This window comes from Macrotis lagotis, chromosome 7 (genome assembly GCF_037893015.1).
Source record: "Macrotis lagotis isolate mMagLag1 chromosome 7, bilby.v1.9.chrom.fasta, whole genome shotgun sequence".
NCBI lineage: Eukaryota > Metazoa > Chordata > Mammalia > Peramelemorphia > Peramelidae > Macrotis > Macrotis lagotis.
In genome coordinates, this window is record NC_133664.1 from 103,876,895 (window position 1) to 103,895,160 (window position 18,266).

At 35.1% G+C, this 18,266-nt stretch overlaps 2 protein-coding genes across 2 annotated transcripts in view; both read right to left on the bottom strand.

Annotated features, from left to right (window-relative positions):
* LOC141492811 (olfactory receptor 2A1/2A42-like) overlaps positions 1 to 14,272 on the bottom strand; it is an 83,539-nt gene extending 69,267 nt beyond the window's left edge. The window contains exons 1-2 of the mRNA XM_074193482.1: positions 14,245 to 14,272; positions 14,016 to 14,050 (exon numbers count right to left, since the gene is read on the bottom strand). The gene's annotated coding sequence lies outside the window, so the exon portion shown is untranslated. The remainder of the gene's footprint in view (positions 1 to 14,015; positions 14,051 to 14,244) is intronic.
* Positions 5,051 to 14,033, bottom strand: LOC141492812 (olfactory receptor 6B1). Its single transcript, XM_074193483.1, has one exon. It carries the CDS (start codon positions 11,327 to 11,329, stop codon positions 10,403 to 10,405), a length of 927 nt encoding a protein of 308 aa, XP_074049584.1. The 5' UTR covers positions 11,330 to 14,033; the 3' UTR covers positions 5,051 to 10,402.
* Positions 14,273 to 18,266: the final 3,994 nt, after the last annotated feature.

Here is an 18,266-nt window from a genome sequence, read left to right on the forward strand (position 1 = left end):
GAAAGTCCCTTAATCTCTCAGTGATTTAACTCTAAGGGACTTTAAATAGCAAAACAGGTGCCAAGGTGCATTGGGAGGAGAAATTTCTTTACTAAGTCTTTCTATATTGATGAAATCAAAATTCTGGACATAATCGACAAAAATAAAACCTTCTCCAAAGAAGAGTACTGTGAGTCTGCATTTAAGTATGCTCTGAGTTCAGGTTCTGTGTTAGGATAAAATGAGATGCTCATGAGTCATTGAACATTTAATGAAAGAGGAAGTTTGCTTTGTTCTAACAGAACAAAGACTTCCATCAAGGATAGAGTGGCCTTTAGTTTCTCTGTACTCCTCTACCTGCTTGTTTTTATCTGGAAACTACTTCTAGTCTATCAGTCATGAAGTTATAGTGACTGCCATGGATTCAAGCACCCACAAAAGTTAAGGGTCTCTGATTCTATTCAAGACTCAGGTCTTCCCCCCCCCAGACAAGGAAGTTGTATGCAGGAAACAGTGAGGGAAGGATAATCAGGCTGTATTCGATGGGAAGGAAACTGGGACAATTAGGTAGATGATGGAGAGTAGAAGCTGTATCATAAAAACCCTGGTCCAATCCCCAAGAAAAAACTCCAGAAAGAATTCACCTTACAGTGACAGTGACCAAGAGAAGGAAATGTGAAACCTAAACTCCTTGATGGATACTAATTTTTATATGGAAGGCTATTTATAACCTGTAAAATTAGGTATAAAAATAAACACATCAATTATTAATGGCCAAGAATGACAGAAGCAGCAAGATTTCCAACCCTTTGGGGGAGGGGAACAGGAAATAAATGTAGAAATTGAACATATTAGTGTATTCCAGAATAGTCTCAGGGTCATGTCACTGATTCCTATAAATCATTGAAGTATACTGATTATCCCAGTATTTTCGGTCCAATAAGATTTTTTTGGATCAAAAAACATTTTGTTGGTGAACATTACAATAAAAAGATCTATAAGATTCCAAAAACTGAGAACAAAATAATACAGGGTCATAGCTTTTAGAATTGGAAAAGTTTTAGAAATAATCTAGTTCAATATCCTTATTTTATAAGTGAAATGTGACTCAGAAGTGATTTGTCCAAGTCACAGGGATGATAATGATCTGCTGCTAACAAATTGCAGATCAAGGATTAGAGAGTAGATTAAGTGATCTTTGAGATTTATAGATCAAAGAAGTAGCAATTATCACTAAAATGGAAGGGGAAGGGAAGTGAATAAGCATTTATATGATGCCTACTATGTGCCAGGGCAGCTAAGGTAGCACAGTAGATAGAGTGCTGGGCTTAGAGTCAACCTCATGAGATCAAATCTGGGCTAAGGAATTTAGTAGTTGTCTGACCCTGGGCAAGTCACTTAAACCAGCTTGCCTCAGTTTCCTCATCTGTAAAGTGAACTGGAGAAGGAAATGGAAAACCTCTCTAGTTTCTGTGCCAAGAAAACCTCAAATGGAATGACTGAACAAGTTATGATATATGAATGTTATGGAGCACTATTGTTTTATAAGAAATCATGAGCAGCTGGACTTTAGAAAAGCCTGGAAAGGCTTGTATGAACCAGTGCTGAGTGAAGTGAGCAAAACCAAGAGACAACATTGTGAGATGATCAACTGTGATGGATGCAGCTCCTCTCAGCAGTTCAGTGATCACAGGACAATACTGAGAGACCTGTTATGGACAAAGCATCCATCTCCAGAGAAAAAACTATGGAGTCTGAATGCAGAGCAAAGCAAAGTGTTCACTTTTTAGAACTTTTTTTATATTTTTTTTCCTTTTTTTCTCATGGCTTCCCCCCCTCTAAGTTCTAATTCCTCTTTCACAACATGGTAAATATGGAAATATGTAAAACACTATTGTACATGCACAACTTTTACCAGATTGTTCATTGTCATGGGAAGGGGGGAAGGGAAGGAAGGGTATTAGAATAATTATGGAACTCATAAACTTGAAAACAGATGAATGTTGTAAACTACCTTTGCATGAATTGGAAAAAATTAAATTAAACTAAAAAAAAAGAAAACCTCAAATGTTGCCACAAAAAGTTGAACATAAGTGAAAAACAATTGAACAATAACAACACTATGTGCCAGTCCTTTTATAAATATAATCTCATTAGATCTTCATTACAACCCTAGGATATAGATGCTATTATTCTCATTTTACAGTTAAGGAAATGGAAGCAAATAGATTAAGTGACTTTCCCAAGCATACATGACTATTATGTGCCTGAGGTTGGATTTGAACTCAGGTCTTCTCAACTTTAGGTCCTGAACTCTATCTACTATTCTGCATAGCTGACCCAAACACAAATATACCAGTCCTTTTTAAATGTTTCTATTTATATTCATATGTGTATTATGTATATAGCGCAGGTGGCTATGAGTGGTTCTAGAGTTTCCAGCTGTTAAATCTTGCTTGACAGCACCATACCAAGTAAGGTAGTTTAAAATGATTACAAAATTGTGGTAGTCAGAAAAGGATCGTCAACCATGTGTCCTGATTTTTGGTTTAAAAAATAGGGCCTCAGTGCCCATGGACACCATAGCTTACATGTCCCAACATACCCTGGTGAACATAAATATTTCATCATCATTATAAAAACATTTTTTCTTCTCATTTTTAGTCCAGACCTGTTTTATCAGTACTTTCTTATGTGCATCCATAGATCTTTATCAGTAGTTCTTAATGTAGATCAGTAAATATTCTGTAATGCATCATCTTATAGAGTTTTCTGGTAGCCCTGAGAGGTTAAAATATTTTGGCAAGATCACATAGGCAGAATGTGTCACTGGTAGGTCTTTCTATTTCTGAAGCCAGCATCTTTCTCTCTAAATTTATAAATAACTAATATCATATATTGGTTTATGAGTCAGTCTCTTATGCATTTGCATAAAGATTCTCCAGGGTCTGATCATTCCAAATGAACTGATCTAATGTCCAACTCAAAAGACCGGGGAGAGGATCCTGACAGTACTGACCCCAACTACCTAACACTCCCTAAAGTCCTGGACTAAAAGAGATAGTGGGGTTTAAGTTGAACTACATTAAAGTTCTTAATGATCTTCATTTCCCCTAGAAACTTCCTGTGTCTCTTCGTCAGCTACTCCTTCTAAAGACCTGCTGTGATTGTTTCCCTTATAAGGTGATCAGCCACCTGATCTCTGCCTATTCTTAGAAACCCAATTTAAAGATATGGGAATATAGCAGAAAATCCCACTCCACACTTCAGCAGTTACTGTCCAACTCAAAACTCCTTTCCAACTTGAGCAGGGATCAAAGTTCTTAGGGGATGCTGAGCTCATCATGAATTTCTTCAAAAACAGGATCAATTTTAAAGCAATGCTCCATGACCTCTTTTGAATAAAGCCCACATTTGGACCACAGAACTAATTAGACTTTCTGAGTATGGGATAAGATTAATACAGATGGACCACTCCCAACTACCCTCCATTGCCTCCTCTTCATTCCTCTTTTCCTTAATTTATTACTACAATAAACTCATTAGTTAAATTTATTTTAAAGCTTAGAGAACCTCCATTACTTGACAGGATTTATTATTCTTATTTCTCTCTCTCCCTCCTCCTCCTCCTCCTCCTCCTCCTCCTCCTCCTCCTCCTCCTCCTCCTTCTCCTTCTTCTCCTTCTCTTTCTTCTTCTCCTTCTTCTTCTTCTTCTTCTTCTTCTTCTTCTTCTTCTCTCTGTTTCTTTCTCTGTCTCTCTCTCTGTCTCTGTCTCTCTCTCTCTCTCTCTCTCTCTCTCTCTCTCTCTCTCACACACACACACACACACACACACACACACACACACACACACACACACACACATTTCTCCCACTCCAGAGGGATCTTTAAAATTATGAGTTCGAGGTTCTATAGGGTCTCCTTCCTCCCTTCTACCTTGAACATATTTACTCTTTCAGACACAATAATGGGGAAGTTGAGGACTACAGGAGTGAACAGAGAAAGAAAGGTAGTGAGATCCATTATATATAGGAAAGGATGTAAACAATAATTAGAAAGATGATAGGTTTAAGGAACTTTCTCTTCTGACCTTGAGAGAAGAGAATCTGGCACAGATCCCTCTAGCCTTTATGTGAGCAAATAGGGAAAGTGTTGTTCCTGCTTCTGATATTGCTACAGGGTAGGATGGACAGCAATAAGTTATATCTATGGTCGTGAAAACAATATTAATGATTGGATTCCAATTTTTTATCATTCAGATTTAATGAAGGAAAGTGCTGTTTGTATTTGAACATGTCCAGGGTACATAAGGGAGAAATTTAAAGATTTGTTGTATCCTTCAAAATTATTTTATTACATCATGAGGTCAGAATATCTTTCCAGAATATTTTGTCTCTATTAAGAGTAAAAAGGAATATGGGATATACTATATGGAGATTCCTATTACAAACTTTGATTTATTTTACTTGATGAAATAGAAAGACCCTTTAAGTAGTATCAGAAGTTCCTTATCAAAGTAGGATTACCTTGGCTAAGTTTCTTAACATCTTTGAGTCTCACTGTGCTGATATATAGAAATATAATAGCAAAATCTTCCTTTTGAGTATCTAATATGATAATGTGTATGAAAGTAATTTGTAAACTATGAAAATTATTATTGCCTTATTATTATATAGTCTGATTTTCCCCCTGCTAGGGGAATTACTTTTTATTATTTCTAATATATCATTTTATTTAATAATACTTCTGTAGAAAAAGTATCAATGCATTTTCATATTCCTGTTCCCAGTCTGTTAGATATCAAACCAGTGGTGTCCTGAAATCAGCTCCTACTGCTGAGTAAGAGTCAAAATTTCAGGGTTAGCATTTGCATCTCAGAAAAAAAAAATGTTATCAATTAGGGCTTAATCAATTGTTTTCTTAATCTTCTAAACTTAAGAAAGTGATAATAAAAAAGTAAATTTTATTACTGTCAGATTTAACTGAAAAAGCAGATTCAACTTAAAAATTTGTATCATATATATGTATATATATATATATATATACATATATATTTATATTTGTTTCCCCTCCCCCCAAAAGAGGTTGGTTGTTAAATATCAACCAGCACAGCCCCTGTATGGTAACCAGTTATTTTCTAGAGCTTGGAATAATATGTTGCCTCCCTAGAGAGGCACCAGAAGTTAGGAGAACTGGATTTATTTTCTTGCTCCTACCACTAGACCACTGTAGGACAACGGAAAGTCATTTCACCTAGAGAGTCAATTCTGGTTTTCCCTTGCCTAAAAATAGGGAAACTTGCTCTTCCTCTTTTAATGTCATAATAATCATCAATATTTATTCCTAAATAAAAGTTAGTTGACCTGGTGGTTAGAGAGCTGGCTTTGGAATCAGGTCGACTTTAATTGTGACTATGTGATCCTGAACAAATCCCTTAAACTCTTTTTGCTGCATGTTATTCCCTAAGACTTTAAATTTCAGCGATAGTACTGATGATAGGAAAAACTTCCTTTAATTACTACAACAGTAGAAGAAGCTTCTTATCCAGGAGTTGCCTATATCCATGAAATCATGTTTCATTTCTATTCTCAACCATATTTTGCACCCTTAAGTAGATGAAAAGATCCTACATATCAAGCTTATAGTACAGATTTGAAAGGACATTTCACATTCCTCATAGTCCTGGAATATTCTATAGAATATTACCAAAAATGAATAGCTGCTAAGTCAGAATCATTTTATTACAGTTGTTTATTGTCATGTGGTTTGACAAGGATAGTCATGGAGAGACAGTGTGGTACATTGGATAGAATGCTAGCTTTAGAGTCAGGTGTGCTAGACCTGAATCTTATTCCTGACCCTTACCAGATAGGTGAGCATGGATAATCCACAACCTCTTAGAGCCTTGATTTTCTTATCTATAAAACAGGAACACAAAGTCTTGCACTATCTACTTCACTAGAACTCTATAAGGAAAGTACCTTGCAAACAGCTTTATGTAAATTGCTTTGGTTGTCAATAGTGACAACCCAAAATAGTGGGTAGATGAATGTGCTAAGAATCTCTGTGGTACACAATGGAAAAACTTTGAGGAGACAAAATGATACTCTTGGGCAAAGAATATCATTGAAAGAAGGTATTCCTACACAAAATATAAATACTTGCCCATGTAAATTAGGGTGTGACTAGAGGAATGGTAAGAAAATGTGAGTGCAAGAGTAAGAAAAGAATAAAATTGAATAGTTATTCATACATTCAGTAAATATTTATTAATAATCTCCTGTATATAACTAATTGGTGCAGGGGGCAGGAAGATTTGCATTAAAATCTGGACTCAAATGCTTTCTAGCTATGTGACCTTGAGTGAGTGACTTAACTCTATTTGCCTCAGTTTCCTCATCTGTAAAATGAACTGGAAATGGAAAGCCAGTATTTTTGCCAAGAAATCCCCAAAAGGAGTTATGAAGTCAAAAATGACTAAATAACAACATGTGTATAACATTATATTAGTCACCATAGGGAGAGCAAATGGGACAGAATGAAAAGGATATGGTCCCTGACCTCAAAAATTTTACCATCTATTGAGAGAAATGGACATACATACAAAACAGATACATATACAACACCAGAGTTAAATATTAAGACAACAATATGATAGAAAACAGGCTATAACAGAGAGTTAAATGAGGAATATAAGGAATATGGAGACATAGAAAGAAGTAATCCTTGTGGATTGAAGCACATGAATGAAATAGGGACTTAACTGGAAGAGGTGGATGGATGAAATAATACACATAAAATGGAGGAAACTGCATGTGCAAACATTTAGAGGGGAGAACACCCTTTGTATATTGAGGGAACAATATGTATAATAAACTGGGTGCCATTAGATTAGAGGTCAGATTGTGAGGAGTCACTAATGACAGGCAGTCTTTCCTGGGAAGACTTACAGGAATTGCTGCTGAAAGAAGTGAGCAGAACAAGAACAACGTTGTACACAGCTACAGAAACATGTGTAATGATCATCCATGATAGAGTTAGCATTTCTTAATAATAGACAATCTCATCAAAGACATTCCAGGAGCAGCTGGATGGTGCAGTGGCCAGAGAGTCAGCCCTGGAATCAGGAGGACCTAAATTCAAATCTGACCTCAGGCACTTATTAATTACCTAGCTGTGTGACTTTGAGTAAATCATTTAATTCCATTGCCTTACAAAAAAAAAATTGTGATGGAAAATTCCATCTATATCTAAAGGGAAAAAATGGAGTCTGAACACAGACTAAAGTTTACTATTTTACAATTTGTTTTTTTATCTCAATTTTTTTTCATTTTTGTTCTTATTCTTTCACAACTTGACTAATAAGGAAATATGTTTAACATAATTGTACATGTATAACCTGTGTCAGGTTATTTGCTGTCCTGGAAAAAGGGAGGGAAATGAAGAAGGGACAAAAATGTGTTCTTCAAAATCTTACAAATATGAAGTTTTAAAACTATCTTTACAAGTAATTGGGGGAAAATGAAATACACACAAACGAGAATATGTTTTATCTTATAAAGCAATGGAGAGATAAAAATGTGCTTAGATGTGTATTTAAATAAAGGAGTGCCATCTACAGAGTAGTAATTATTTTAGCAGTGTTGTGTTTAGAACAGATTCAAGTTGAGAGGCAATTGAAGTAGTGAGGCCTATTAGGAGATTATTGTCCCAAAAAAAGGCTGTAAAAGGTGATAATAGATAATTAGATTATTCTGGAGAATAGAAGAAGGAATATTAATAATGAAATTACACATCACTTTAAGGCTTATAAACCACTTTATATTTTGTCTCATTTCATTCCCACATCATCCCTATGGGGTAGGTCCTGTTATTTCTCACTTTACAAATGAGAAAACTATGTCTGAGATGTTAAGTGAATTGACAAGATTCTTGCATCAATTGTCTAAGGTCTTTCTGACTCCAGACCCGACCTATTATTCATCATACCACATATTGCCTCAAAAATAAAATGAAAGAGAAAGAATATAAATTTAAATATATTGTGAAGGAAGAATTTTAAAAATTAGATGAGTTATTGCATATGAGGGTTGGGGAATGATGAAAAGGGAGGGGCCAGAAATGACTTCAGCATTCAAGGTCTGGCGAAATGTTGATATTATTGAAATAGTAAAGTCAGGAAAGTTAAAGATATATTTCACATTCTCCCATTTCAAATTCATAACTTCCTATGGGACTAAAGAAAAAAAAAATGTCTTCCCTGCTTTCTTCCTGCACATTTCCCCATGTGGCGAGAAGTTCAAATAAGAGTGGAGACATCCAGCTAAGCAGACCTAAATGAATAGCTGACATTCAACCAAGCCTTAAAATGGTCAGTTTTCATCTAATATACAGCTTCTACTAACTCCTTGTCACAGCTCTTTTAGATGCTACATCCTTACTGAAAAACCTTGCTACTTCCAGCCTCCACTAATGCCTGATCCTTTTCATCTTTCTTCCTATTCATTCCCATCATTCACTTTGTCTTTGCCTTTGTACCTTCATCCTACCTTTCTCCCACTGCTTGTCACATTTTAGGAGGCATCTTTTCTAATTAAATTGTGAACAAAGTTCGTTTTCTAATCCAACTCTCCAGACCCTAATAATCAAGAGAATAATAAATCACAATACATGTATCTGGTTAATCCCCAATCTTATGACCTATTTCCACTGTTAAAGAATATGGACAGGGATACTCTTGAACTTTTACTAAGGTTGTAAAATGATCAATGCTAACTGGGAAAAAGTGCATTCACATTTTTCCCCTTTAACTCATTTTAATAGATTCTGACAGAGGAACTAGATGTTAGCTCAAGATTTTATATATATATATATATATAACTCATTAAAGCTATACAAAAACTGAAACAGGTTGCCCCAGGGAATAAGTTTCTAGGTACTCAGAAATTTTTAAGCAAAACATTAAGGGCTATTTGTTAGCTATGTTGCACCTAGAATTCATAACTTGAACAAAGGTTAAAGGAACTGACCTCTGAAATCCTTGTCAACTTTGCATTCTTATAACTATAATTTGTGAAGGGAGCTGGCCTGGAGTTGAAAGGAAAGCCACAGGTATTGAATATTGAGAATCTAGCCTCTTAGACATATACTTGAATGTTAAAGTACAAGTGAGAGGAAAAGCAGAGGAAATCTTCTAAGTAAAGAATCTCCTATCAGATACGTTGAAGATGAGCATCTGTCAATTGCACTATCTCCCACCAAGGAGAGAATTCATTTTTCTCATCTTAGAAAAATAACAGATGTTGAAGCCAGGAGAGTAAAATATCTGTAAAGGCTGGTATAGAGCACCAACACAAACTCCTCTGAAGACAATTTTTACAAATTAATTCTAGAGGAAAAGGTTAATTTTTTTCCCACTGATAGATAACCCAACGTGAAATCAATAATGTAATCAGGGCTAAAAAGCAGTTATCTCCAGTTCACTCTGAACCTTACTCTTGTATTTACACTTGACTATAAAGTACAAAAGAAATACTGAGTGGGGACAAAGCAGCAATCTTTAAACACAAGAAAGGGGAAGCTAATTTCTCTCCATGGTTCCAGAGGTCAAAACAAGAATAAATAGTTGAATAGGAAAACAGACTTTGACTCAACATGTAGATTAGAGCTGTCCAGAAATGAAATTAATTTCTCTAATGTGCAATGAATTTTCCAGCCCCAAAGTGTTCAATCAGAGCCTAGATGCTATCTCTTGGGGAAAAAATTATTGTAGTATAGGAGATACAATTAGATGACCTTACTAAATTTCAAGTTAAAGAAGCCTGATTACAAGTCCTGCTTCAGATACTTACTATGTAGGGGAGGCTAGGTGACACAATGAATAGAGTACTGGCCCTGGAGTCAGGAATACCTGAGTTCAAATGTGGCCTCAGACACTTAATAATTACTTGGGTGTGTTACCTTTGGAAAACCCCAACCCCATTGCCTTGCAAAAACTAAGAAAAATAAAAAATAAAAAAGATACTATGTGACTTTGGGTAAACAACTTAGCCTCTTTCATCCTCATTTTACACTTCTGTCAAAAGAGAATGATAATACCCACCTCAGAGATCTTTTGTGGAGATCAAATGAGATAACAAATGTAAGCCTTTGCAAACCTTGAAGCATGATATAAATATTAGCTGTTAAAATTATTATCCAGCTATTCAATTTTTCTGTAACTTTAATCTATATTTATACCATGGATGCCATTTTCTCTGAAAAGCTAAATAAATTTCAGAACATGTGTAAGGGACTTTGCCAAAGAACTGTAGTAACATGTTAATAGGGAAAAATTCAACTATAATTTATCATGAAAGACAGGGGAAAAGAGAAGCAACTATTCCATTTTTGTCCATTGGTTTTTGTGGCCAGATGGGTCAGTTCAGGTACCCTGGACACAGGCCAGTTTTTTCAGGGCCTCCTTGACTTCTCGATTCCTTAGGCAGTAGATGAAAGGATTAAGGGCTGGGGTAACAATGGCATAAAATATAGAAATTACTTTATTCATGTTGAAAGCATGAATGGCACGTGGCCGGGCATACATGAAGATGGTGGCTGAGTAGAAAACAGTGACCACAACAAGATGTGAGGCACAAGTAGAGAAAGCTTTTTGCTTTCCTGTGGGCATCTTTAGAACTGTAACAAGAATGCATCCATAGGACAACACTGTTATAGATAATGGAAAAAGAAAAATGATTAATGCTAAAATAAAGTCTACTAGCTCAGCCATGGACATGTCTGTGCAGGACAGATTAAGCACAGGAGAGATGTCACAAAAGAAATGGTTGATGACATTGGGACCACAGAAACTAAGGCGGGAGATGAAGTAGATCTTAGCTAACGAGATCCCAAATCCAATAGTCCAAGATCCTAGAGCCAGGCGGAAACAGAGGCCATGGCTCATGATGGTGGGGTAATGGAGTGGGCGGCAAATGGCCACATAGCGATCATACGCCATGGCAGCCAGAAGCACACACTCGGTACACATGAGTGCAATGAAAAAGTAGAGTTGAGTCATGCAGTGGGAGAAAGAAATTATGTTGCTCAGAGACCAGAAACTGAAGAGCAGCTTGGGCACAGTGACAGAGATGTACCAGGTTTCCAGGAAGGAAAGGTTAGCCAAGAAGAAGTACATTGGTTTGTGGAGTGGCCTGTTCCTTTGCACCAAAAGGATGATGATCACATTCTCTGACACTGTTAGCATGTAGGCCAAGAGGAACATCAGGAACACCAGCCCACGCATGGTACTGCTCCCTGGGAACCCAACCAAAATGAACTCGGTCACCATTGTCTGGTTCTCCACATCCATGGTATACTGTTTAAATTTCCTAGACAGATAATCAATCACATGGTCACAAAATTCCTGGAAACGGGACCCTGATCTTTCCCCCAACTCCTACTCTCAATGAGATGAATCCTAGATCCCATCTTGTGTCTACCAAGACCTAGTAGAATAAATGAATTACATGATCAAATATCTGATAATACAAATGGTTGTTTCTTCAACTCAAAGAAGTATTTTCTCATTTATGTTCTAACTTCCACTGTCCTAAATTTATATCAGTTTTAATTTGAGACAGAAAACTATTGGAATCCTCTGAGATGAAAGAGATGCTGCTGGAGGAAGATTACATTGAAGAGGTTTCTCTATGCACTCAAATATACTTGTATGTGAGGAATCATATGATTTAGGTTCCCCAGTAAATAGATTTGAGGGGCTGTTTTTAGTAACAGAAGAGTGGTCATTGGAAGAAAGGCAGTATTATTGAGATTTTCTGGAATAGTTGTGAAAGATGGTATTAGTTCCTTAAATTGGTTACTATGGATATGGGAAGTTGGGAGGCTAGCCTCTCTAAAAGAATAGTAGAGAGGTAGTAGATAGAGAAAATAGTCTGAAGTCAGGAAGACTCATTCCAGATTTCAAATCTGACCCCAGACACATACTATCTATATGACTCTAGGCAAGTCATTTAATCTTCCTTACTTCAGCTTCCTAATCTGAAAAATGAGTTGAAAAGAAAATAACAAACTATTCCTATCTCTTTCAAGAAAATCCCAAATCAGTTCACAAAGAGTCAACACAACTGATTAGATTGAACAAAAATGATGTTGGATTAGATCTGTGATATTTTTTTGATAGAGGAAACTCATGAAATGAAAACTTCCTCTACCAAAGCAGATTATCATTTCTTCTGCAATTTATAGTCCAAGAATATTGCCAGAGACTTTAAGAGGTTCAATGACTTTTTAGGGACATCTTGACCAAGACCAGTTCTCTGTCCAATATGCTTTATATGCAGTCTCTTAAAAATCAGTCATATAAATTACTTAATGATAAATGCCCCTTCATTTAATACTTTGAACATGTTAAAGTACAAGGTAATATTTGTTATGCAATTTAACCTTCATATTTTTTAAAATTCATAAACTATTTCAGTGCTTCATTAAGTTAGAGATACCACTAGGTTTTTAAAAACTATTGAGGTAGAAGAGATCAAGCTCTGGCAGAGTACACCAAGATTCAAAGGTTTGGGGTATGGTCCTGGTCAATTGAATATATTTGCTCTCTAAGGACTAGCCTAATTATTTATGGAGAGGAATTTCACCAAATAATAATTTTTGGTCATGACAAAAATATGATATACAGGCAGAAAAAATAACACTCCTATGACTGAGACTTATCATCATTTTCTTTCTCTCTGAGATTTCCTCTTTTCTTGGAAATTATCTTAATAAGTCATGAACCTCTTAAAGACTGGCAATGTTCTTAGACTTTAAGTTGCAGAAGAAATGACAGTCTGCTTTGGTAAAGGAAGTTTTCATTTCATGAGTTTCCTTTATCATCATAATAGGCATATACCATCAGAGCTGAACCTACATTTTAATAATTGATCATATATGCAACCAGAAACACACACACACACACACACACACACACACACACACACACACACAGAAACATTTTTCTTTTTTGGGCTGGCCCTGTAATTTGATTAGTGTAGGAAACTATGGCCATAGAGCTACAATAAATTACCATATATGTACAAATATATAAGCTTAATATTTTTATTAAGATGCATGTAAATATGTAAATGTAGATGTTGATAGAATATAAGTAAGGTCATACATCCATTCAGATAGCTATTGAGTGGTTATTCAATACTCATAGTTCTATGTATACATAAGCACATAACATACTAGCAGAAAAATACTTATTGTTAAGACACATTATCACAAATAGATGCATATAATAGTGTACATTTAGACAGAATAGAGGGCACACATTCACAAAAATAGATATACAAGAACACACAAAGAGCAACAACTAGTTGATATAGTAGATAGAGTAAACACACATAATCATATGACTCATATTCCAAAAAAGTCATACCCATAAATAGAGGAACAGACACAAAATTCACAACAGTACATTCACATCCACAGTGGTCCCTCCACAATGGGCCCTTCTCTTGTTTTCTGATGGCTGTATAAGTGACAGCACAAACACTAATCCTAAAGAATGGGCTGGAAGAATTTAATGTTGTTATTGGATGTGTTTATGTGTATGTGTATGAGTATGTGTGAGTTTGTGTGAGTTTCCACCACAAGCTGAAATTTGTCATTACCTGACCCTTAAAACCAAATGGTAAAAACATTCCCACATTTTCCAGAAAACCTGAGCCCTGTTTCTTCAATCACAAATGAATTAGTAGCAGTATTTTGCAACTGAAGATATCCAGCAAAAACAATGACAAGGGATGAAGAGGAGAGATCATTCCTCTCACCTTAGGGTACAAATAAACTGACAGTAGGTTGAGAAATCTTGATATTTAATTAGGGAATGGGAGAGATTTGTGGTAAAAAAATAAAAAAAGCAAATAACTTAGATTTAGACATTCCTCTGACATGACCACTGGTGAAATTATTTTCTATTCGACACTAAACCAGTGCAACTAAAAAAAATTCAAAATGAACCCTGGAAAGATGGTACTTACCTACAATTAGTTGCCCTTAGTGGAGTGAAATGAATCTGAAAGAGAAAAAAGCAGAAAAGAGAAAGTCAATTTTGGGAAGTAGTTATGAAATACTTACTATCTAAAGCTAGAAGTAGAGAATGACCCCAGATTACTGCCAATGCCCCAATCTGGACATGCTGTGAGGGATTTTCCATACAAGAGATGGGTGTGTGGATGTAAAAGGACATCAGAATGACATCCCCAGCACCTTGTGGCTATAACAGCCATCCTCTGCTGGGTGGCACCAGTAGCATAGTCTTGGACACAACAAGCTACTGGTATCATCAGCTTCTGAGAACCTTATATTGCCTCAGGAGTTTCCCCATGTTACTGGTAAAGCCCATGGGGGAAGGGAAGTTTCAATTGTAATGGTCTAAGATTGCTAAGGAACCAAGAATTTCTATTTGGAGGGTACTGTAACTTTTTTTTAAAGAGACAGAAGAGGAATCTGAAGTTGGAACCAGTAAAAATACACATTTTTGGTAATAAGACATATGCTGCCTAATTAGACATTTAAATCAAAGAAATACTTTAATTTTTTTCTTCAGTGTTCATAGCCACACATATTTAAAGGAATAATTGTGGTCAACACAATTAATACATAATTGCATAGATAACTTTCTGTTGCAAATCTGGAGTTAGAGGAATAAAATTGAATAAATGAAAAACAATATTATTAAACATTTTCATATGGACACAAATAACTAAGCATTAATATCTTGACAGATTTAGGCTGTGCAATGGATAAAGTGTTTTGTTTAAATGAGGAAGATCTAAGTTCAAATCCTGCCTCAAACACTTACTTCTTAGGTATTACCTAGGCAAGTCACTTAGCTTATCTTTTCCCATTTTTCTCATCTGCATTATGGGCATTATAACTGTCATGAGAAACAAAGAAAAATAACATGTGAAAAAGCATTTTCAAACTTAAAAGCACTGTACAATGCTCATTAATAGTATTTATGATGATGTTTTCTGAATTCTCTCTTTGGGTGATTTCTTGAGGATCTGTGACATCAGCTACTGAAATCCAAGTCTTCTATAGCAGGATACAATCCATGATGTTAGTTCTTATGGTAACCTCCATGGGTGGTTGAGATCTAGCATTACTCTGTCCTCCAGTGCTTTTCTTTATAAGCATTAATCCTACCATGCCACAATAGTTATGATCTAAGTTCCTTCCAATTGTTGCACAATGGTATATTGCTATAGTAGATAAAGGACTGGACTTGGAGTTTAGAAAGACCTGGGTTGAAATCCTTATTTGACCTTTGAAGATACACTTAAACACTTTAAACCTCAGTTTACTCATCTATAAAATGAGTTATTTATTTCTATGGCCATTTTCATCTCTAAATCTATTTTCTACCCTAGGAGGGTGCTTGAAAGATCATATCTATTGATTAAGGATGTCTTTTGTACCCTAAAACCCATGGATGGTGTCCCATATCTCATGGGAATGTGTTCAACAAACATTCATTCGCCAAGCAGTATCATAATGCTACATATAGCATCTCTTTCAAAGGACTGTTATGAAGGACAATGGGATGTTTGTTAAGTTTTCTGGAAATCTAAAAGAACTATATAAAAATCAGCTATTACCAGTCCCTTTACTTCATTTGAGCTTTTCTTAAATACTATGCTACAATCATTGCTGTTCCAACCTCCCTTACCAAGTAGAAAAATAATGTTGAATATAAAGAAAACATCAAAAACTATTTTTTTTATTTAAAAAATGGTAAAGTCATCCAAGTGAATCTAATTCAAAATAAAAATTTCCTATGCAATTTTCTTGAAATTTTGATCTTAGAACAGTGGAATACATTTTCCACATAACTGCCTTTCAGATACTTGAAGCAAATATTCATGATGCCACCCCCTTAAGTTTTCTCTTCTTTAGGTTAAACATACTCAGTTCCTCTAACAAAACCTTATGTAATCCTGTTTCTCATAGTGGAAATTTTAAAGATGAGGTACTTATTAGGAAATATTTACTTGAGATTCCTATTGCAGAGAAGTCTCTATCAGAAAACAGATTAACTCATAAGAATTAATGTAAAAAATAACCATTTCAAATCCTTATATCAAACTCATTATACTTCTCTGGGTTCAGAATTTCCCAGAGCAAGACCAAAATGTCAACAATTGAATCAAAAAGCTGGAAAGGACTTTATTGATCATCTAGTCTAATCCTCTCATTTCTTTGTATCTATCCCATGACTGTTTCTTATTGCTATATTGATTTCACAGTTAAGGAAACTAAGACCCAGAGAAGTTAAATAACTTGCTTAATGTGTCACAAATAGTGGCAGTGTCAAAATTTGAACTCGGTCCTGTCTCTCCTAGTTCAACATTTTTTATCCATTGACCCAAATGGCTTTTGTTTCTTAAAGTTGCCATATTCCAGATTAGGATTATTAGTCATTTGAATGTATTTTCCAAAATTCTCTTAGTCAGACAAGAGAAAATGATCCATTTTTCTTTTTTGACTTAAGGAAATAATATTTTGGTTGTTTTTGCTTCTCTGTTTTCTAGAAATAACAACTACATCATAGATAATCTCTCCACTTGTACATTAATTGAATGTAAAATAGATTGAGTTGCTAAACGATGTTAGCTTCACTCAAAATCATTGAAACACAGTGGCAAGATAACAGTCAAGACAACTGATGATGGCCCAGGATGTACTGAGTGTACTTGGTTCTAAATTCTAAGTAGTGCCTAGAGCTGGCTTCAGCTGCCTAAGATAGTCACCAGAGGAAGTCTTCACATGCTTGGAATAGATATCCCCCTAATGCACCAACAGGTCAGTAACTGTTGATTACCCTCATCCTGGTTTAACCTATCTACTGAGACAGGTTTTTACCAAGCTGTTCCTGCTTTGTGTGCTACAGTTTCTTGGAGTGGCAGGTGAGAATTCTTTAGTTACTGAGTCATTGACACTACCAGGATTGGTAGTGTCAATTATATCATGGCTACGATATAATTTATTGGTACAATCCTTGTAATATAGATATGGCATTTCTAGTCCAATCAGATTAAGAGGAAAAAGTCCTAATTAGAAGAAAGGTTCAGGTGCAAATAACCATAAACCATAATAGCAGGATTAGATGAGGGTGATAATCAAAATGAAGGAAAGGTTAATCTATTTAGAGTAGATTTCAAAACAATTTATACTAAGGATAAAAAATATTAAGGATAAAGAGGTTAGGGTTTCTCATGCAACACATGCATCTTGGCTAATTACTAGCTGTGTGACCTTAGGTGAATCACTTGCTATTTAGTGGGTGCATAATAAATGTTTGCTGAACTGAACTGAATTCACCTCTATGAATCTCTTATTTCCTTATCTGAAAATTATTCCCTTCATAATCATAACTACTCTATCTTCCTCAAAGGGGTATTATGAAGATCAAATGAAAAAATCAATTTGTTAGCTATAGAAAGATACATAATGTTATTTTTCATTATCAATATTAGCAGGAAGAATCCATAGGTGGTAACAATTAGAAGAGATTTGAGCAAAGTGACAATTTAATTGGCTAGCTTAGTTGATTAGAAATATTATTTTATGAACTGTTATGGAGGGATTCAGTTCTACAATAAGAGTTCTTTATCTCTTTTATATCTTGATAATCTGGTGAGGCCTATGAACTCTTAAGAATATTTTTTCATCGCCTACATTAATATTTGACAGATGCTATTTTTGTTAGAATTTAGTAAAAATAAAAGTTATTTTTTCATATAAATTTCATCAATTTCTTCTCTTAATTGAGTCTCATACATATATATATATAGATATAGATTGATAGATATATGCTGTTTGAAGTTCTTCAAATTTTCCTACCTGTGATAGACTCATACTTATTTATTTAACTTCCCTATAAATATGTGCTTTTTCCCTACAGATAGACTGCAAATCTCTTGAGAATGGGGATTATATAATTTTTTGTATTTGCATTCCCAGTGGCTATAGAGCACAGAATCTGGCATGTGGTAATTACTTAATAGAAATTAGCTGATTGATTAGATTTGGAGAGATATACGATAAAAAACTGAATCCAATAAATTAAGCTTATTCTTTGATCCTGCAATACTATTACTATAAGAATTATGAGATTTTTGCTAGGTATAATTAAAGGAAAATTCTACCTTCCCAAAGAAATGATTATAAAGGTAAAAGATCTTACATGTGCAAAAATATTTATAGCAACCCTTTTTGGGTAGGAA